At 36.8% G+C, this 6,247-nt stretch overlaps 1 gene segment (V, D, J or C); it reads left to right on the top strand.

The window, feature by feature from the left end:
• Nucleotides 1-5,176: 5,176 nt before the first annotated feature.
• Nucleotides 5,177-5,746, top strand: LOC124106601 (T cell receptor alpha variable 9-2-like). The segment is given in 2 exon segments: nucleotides 5,177-5,271; nucleotides 5,388-5,746. Coding segments are annotated over 2 exon segments (405 nt in total).
• The last annotated feature ends 501 nt before the right edge of the window (nucleotides 5,747-6,247 follow it).

Here is a 6,247-nt window from a genome sequence, read left to right on the forward strand (position 1 = left end):
TCAGAAAAATATGCTCCCTGTATGTGGATAACTGAAGTGACGCAAGAAGGAAAAACAAAGTCACATTGGTTTTTAGTCATTGTGAGTGGCTGTTTGATAGGAGAGTGCTTCATTCCATGTCACCAATAAAAATAAGTGCTGTTATGATATATATCATGCAGGAAATGCAATTTATAAAATCCTTGGAAGATATATAAATGGACAGTATTCCTGTTAAGACCCCATCTTTACACTTTCTATGGGCTTTTGTTGATCACAGGAAAGGCACTCCCTGCTATGCTAGAAAATTTTCCTGTAAGGCTTCATTTATTTTTGCAGCCGATATGTCCCTGCTGTGATGGGTTGTCTCTGGGGACCTTAGCAAGTGTTCACTGGAGATCATTTGACTCCTCCAGGAGACTTTTCTGGCTTTGGTCCTGATTGACCAAACTAATCAGTCACTTGTAGTATTTTTTTTTAAAGAGAGACTGTGTGAGAGAGAGACAGAGAGAGATATTTCTTAATATTTTTGGTGGACACAACATCTTTGTTTGTATGTGGTGCTGAGGATCGAACCTGGGCCACATGCATGCCAGGCGAGCGCGCTACCGCTTGAGCCACATCCCCAGCCCAGTCACTTGTAGTATTTCTTTGCACAATTGGGAACCAAATTTTTGCATCCAAAAAGGACTTGTGGAGTTTTCAGTACAACTTTCATCAGAAAGTGTGTTTAATTTAGCATGATCATCTGCTCAAGCATTACCCCTTCCCCAGTTTCTACAGTGTCTCTTATAGTGTGGGCCTTTGTCTTCATGACAGAAATGTCTTTGAGTAGCACAAAGAATCAAGTATGTCAAGTATTTGGTGTCTATTTTCAGTAGAGACATATGAGATACATAAGGTTAAAAATGGTTAAAGAGATTAAGCATCTTCATTGTCCCTGTAGCATTTGGAAGTTTTGAATTTCATTGAAACATATTAACATCGTTGTATATGTATATAGTTTTTTTGTAATTTGACCTGCTGAAGAAGAAGCCACAAGTTCATCAATATGAACTAATTTTGCCTTTCCACATGGACGGAATTTCACACTGTAGTCTGCAGTAGTAGTTAAATGTTCTGACTGTATTGCATTTTTCAATTTTTAACATAAGACTTACTAAAAAAATAAATTTCATTCAAAAATTTGCATGGTAGTATCAGGTATCCATTCTGGTTGTGGATGATTCTTGAGACAAAAAGGAAATTATAAAATTTTCTTGAGTGAGAAGTCTATTTAGTTGAATCCTAGGAGAAGAAATCAATAGTATGTCTTAATTAGTAACCCTTCTGGTAGAAAAATGCTGGGTGTTTTTAGGGAACAAAACAGTTGTATTGTAAGTGATAGCATCAGATGTAATGGAGAGTCCAGTGTAAGACTTGAAGATGCTTCAACCAATCCAGATGATAACCTTTGGATAATTGAGCAAGAAATGGGTCTGTGTTCTTTGCCATGTTGTTGAGTGATGTCTTTAGGGCATGTCCTTATCTTTAGTGTTCACAGGAAATTTTTTTCACAATTTTTGATGCCATGATCAGCTCTTCTAGGGTGGTTTCTGGGGTCATCCAGGACACTTTTCCTGCAGACCCGGGCATATTTCTGTGGCTCATCAAGGTTCCCAGTTGAAACAAAAGGTTTAATAATCTTTAATTCAAATGTTTAATAACTTAGTGACTAAATTTTGGTGTCTAATCTGGCCTTTATGAACAATTTAGCTGGGAAAACGAAACTGAGAAGAGATGGCAACCTTTACAACTGGACTCAATGTTCAAAGTTTTAATTCTAAATATTTTGGTGAAGAGAGTTTAGTTTTTCTTTCTTCTCTTTAGACCAAGATAAGCAATTGAAAATGCACTGGAAATTAGGGGGAATATTATTATATCCACAGGCAGATGAATATAACTGCAGTGACTAGTAAACACAGCTCAGATCTCTTGATAATGTGATTGATTTCTACCTTAGAATAAACAACATATTGAAAGTTTACTCTTTCTCACTCTTCATATCCATAAAAAGACCATTAACTAGTGGTTTTACTAGGGGTATGTGGGGGATCTATACCACAAAGATGGAAACCCATTTATAGGTAGATAAAGGATAATTTTCTCCAAAAATAGTCACCATCTTTTAAAATATTTAATTTCCACTTTCATTATAATATATTCCTGCAAGCTTTTTCAGTTCCATTGTTTTATTTGTTTTATTCAGTATCAATCTCAGAAAGATTTTTTTGTTTGTTTGTTTTTGTTACTGGGGATTGAACTCTGGGACATTCAACCACTGAGCCACATCCCAGCCCTATTTTGTGTTTTATTTAGAGACAGGGTCTCACTGAGTTGCTTAGCACTTCAAAGTTGCTGAGGCTGGCTTTGAACTTGCCATCCTTCTATGTCAGCCTCCTGAGTCTCTAGGATTACAGGCATGTACCACCACACCAGGCTTAGATTTTTTTATAGTAAATGTTGTTACCTTTTTGGATAAATCACTTCTCAGTAGTAATTTTTTGAAGAAGTTTTTGATGGTTCTTGCACAATTATTTTCAATATAAATGTTAAAAAAAATTCTGCCCCATTTTTTTTCTTTTCGAATGACTCTCCATTAAAACAAAATATACAAAACAAACAAACAAAAATGCTTGAGAACTGGAAAGTTGGATTTACATTAATTGAATATATTTGCACATGAAATATCAACTTATTTATTATCTTTTAATTCAGGAAAGTGCTGATTTTCTCAACTTGTAAAGTGTCTTTTATGTTTTTCAATTGTATTTTGAAATTTCTTATATTTATCTTCAATTGAATTTCTTTCTTCAACTATGTGTATGCATTTTCAATTGAATTTTTTTCATGTGTCCATTTTTTACCAGTATTCCATATACACAAAAGGCTATTTGAAAATATAGCTGTGGTCATATAGCTAAGAGTTTTCTTCCTTTCATGGTTTGGTTAATTTGCAATGTATATATATATAGTACCTAGGCAATGAGATCTTATTTTTGGAGCTAGCCTAACCTTAATACAACACCTAAAAGATAGCATAATAAAAAGTTTTAATTCTTGAACAGAGATGCAAATCTTTAAGAACTTCAAAAACAAGAGGCAGAATGTTTACAGAATAATGCAGCTTGACTTTTAAAAAACTATATTCAGTTACATATCCATTTATTCAAAATGATCATTGAATACCCAGTGTGTGACAAATTTTGACGTGAGAACTCATTTTAATTAATGGCCTTTTTATAATCTCTAGCACAAAAAAAAACCTCAGTTTGTATAGTCTAAGTGTACCTGCCTTATACCAACCTTATCCATAAAATAATCAATAACTACTGGCTCTTAGAGGGGCGTTGTGAAGGGCAGAGCATGAAATCTCTATTTTTCATACATTTGTTTTTCTCATCACCATTACTCCAAAAGCATTTGATGTCAAAATGTTGGTCATTTTGCACATGCTAGGTCTTCTGTGCTCCATCAGTGTACCACAATACCAAGTCTTTATTCTCCCCAATTTCCTCCTTCCACCTCTAACTCCACTTTCTCATGCCCTATATTTGGTTTGGTGAAGGCTGAATGAATGGTTTCTGAGAGATCCTGTATTGTAACTTCATTAAATTTCATTTGGAAGGCAGAGGTGTGAGTTGAAATATTAAAGAGAAGCATCTTCTACAATTTTTAAAAACATTTTAAATTATGATAAAATCTGCTTAACATAAAGATTATCACTCCATCATTTTTATGTGCACATTTCAGGGTATTAAGTATAGCCACACAGTTGTACAACCACCCATCTGTCCAAAGCTTTTTATTTTTTAGAACTGAAACTCTGTTCTGTGCTGTTTTTTTTTCCAACCCAGCATCATCCCAACCTATTTTGCATTCTTGTCATGTATCAGAATAGAATTTGCAGCAAGTTTTACTGTGACAATCCCATACATGAATTTATTTGGCTTTGATCCTGTCCTTTCTCCATTCTTTTGCTCTCCCTGGCACTGCACCATCACCCCTTCACAGTCCCTTCATCTTCTCTAATAGTTACTCTTCTACTCTCAGGTCTTTGTTTTTTTCTCCTCATTTGAGAGGAAACATGTAATGCTTGTCTTTCTGCATCTGGCCTCCAAACAATATGTGGACCAGAAATTCTTACATAAGTCCATATCTGTGAAGCTATCACAGATTGACTCTGGACTCAGAAGCTCCTTCATCTGAATCCGTGGAGAGAGAATTCCAGGAAACACCGGCCCAAGCCTCCCTTCATATAAAAAGGCCTTGAGGCCAGACCTGCATTGGAGTGCAGCCTTAGCACCTGCCTGACTTGCACAGCCGGGCACCTTGTCTTGGAGCCAGTGAAATAGAGGGGAATAAGACATTGATCTTGGATAATTATGTAGGGACCCAATTGCTTTAATTATCTATCATGTTTCTTCTGTGTAGGATTCATACTTCTCACTTTTCAATTATTTTGAAATTCTGGAGTCTTCGTGTATTGATTAGATAGAATTACTTTCTCCCCTTGGAAGTTTTTTATTAAAAAAATAACATTCCTTAAAATTGATACTATTTAAGAAGAGAGGAAATAATGATCTTTCCAACAGTAGTGATTTTTTAACTAAGACCAACTATTCATTTTTTTGCCTTCATTTAATGAATACAAATTATGTACTTGGTAAATGTCAGTTACTGCTTGACATGTGGGATACAGTACTTAAAAATGCAGTATCTCTCAATAATGACTTGACTTCTTATTACTTCCTATAATATAACTTTTATAACTTTTTCGTGGATTACAGTTTGGCCCACAATTGATTATTGCCTGTGCTTATAAAAATCTGTATTGAAATATCCATAACAATATCTTCTGGACTAAAGAGACGTCCTGAGATGCTCTACTAAAGCATTTTGATGTCAGGTAGAGTCCTAAGAATAAGGAAGATCTTATAGGTTATGATAGCTGTACTTTAAATTTGTAAGAGCCACCTGAAGATTGATGTGCATTTAGATGATGAGGGATGAGGACATAGTTCTGACTTCTGGAAGGAGTCCAGGAAATCATTCTCCACAGTTCAGGCCCTGCCCATCAGGGGGTGCAGCTTCCTAACACTAGCTCACTTCCTGTGTGAATTGCAACAATAGGCTCATCTTTTCACTATGACTTCAACATTCTTCATGTTAAGAATCAAGAGCATTATTTAGTTGACTCTCTAAAGATGGATACTTCTTCAGGCATAGTGATGGTGATGCTCTTGATACTTGGTGAGTAAAATGCTTTTTAAAATGGACTCTTTCTTTTATGATGCCAGCAAAATTTTTAACCATAAATTTTACTAAGAGTTTTATTACCAAGATGACCCATATCTTCTCTCCCCTAGGAAGAACTCATGGAGACTCAGTGACCCAGATGGAAGGCCAAGTGACCATATCAGAAGGGGCTTTGTTGACTATAAACTGCACTTACTCATCCACAAGTTACCCTACTCTTTTCTGGTATGTTCGGTACCCTGGAGAAGGTCCACAGCTCCTCCTGAAAGCTTCGAAGGCCAATGATAAGATCAGCAACAAAGGTTTTGAAGCCACATACAATAAAGAAGCCACTTCTTTCAACTTGGAGAAAGCCTCCATCCAAGAGTCAGACTCTGCTGTGTACTACTGTGCTCTGGGTGACACAGTGGCAGAAACTGCAGGGGGAGTTGAGCACAAACTGAGCAGCCACCAGGGTCCTGGCTGCTGAGTATCTGACTCTGGGGTTCACTCTGTTTTCAGCACAGTCAATGGTGTGTGCTGCTTCATTTCTCTTCTTGATGCAAAGTCATACAAATATCCCGAGCAGCAACAGAAGGAGTGGACACCCTCAACTCAGTTCTTCACTAGTGAAAGTAAAAACAAAAGCTGGCAGCGTTAGTTCCTCATGCAGGAACACAGTAATTTCAAGGTAAAACCACTCAAACAATGGAGTGGTGTCTTTGCTCATCCTTGCAGACAAAGCCCAGACCCCACACATTTTTCAGGTCACCCTGGTAGACACTGTTGTGGCTTTTTATATTTTTATTGCAACAAATGTGCCAGAGTAGGTGGTATGTGCATAAGGTCTCCCTAACAGAGTGTGGAAGGAAAGGTGATAGGAGAACTAGAGTCCCCAACCAGGAAATCCAAGATTGCCAATAGAGAAGGAAGGGAAGAGAAGACAGAAAGAAGAACAGACCTCTCACCCAGCAACAATGCAGTGAGAGGA

Source organism: Marmota monax, unplaced genomic scaffold (genome assembly GCF_021218885.2).
Source record: "Marmota monax isolate L192 unplaced genomic scaffold, Marmota_monax_Labrador192_F-V1.1 WCK01_AAM20220418_F8-fsc00482, whole genome shotgun sequence".
NCBI classification, from domain to species: domain Eukaryota; kingdom Metazoa; phylum Chordata; class Mammalia; order Rodentia; family Sciuridae; genus Marmota; species Marmota monax.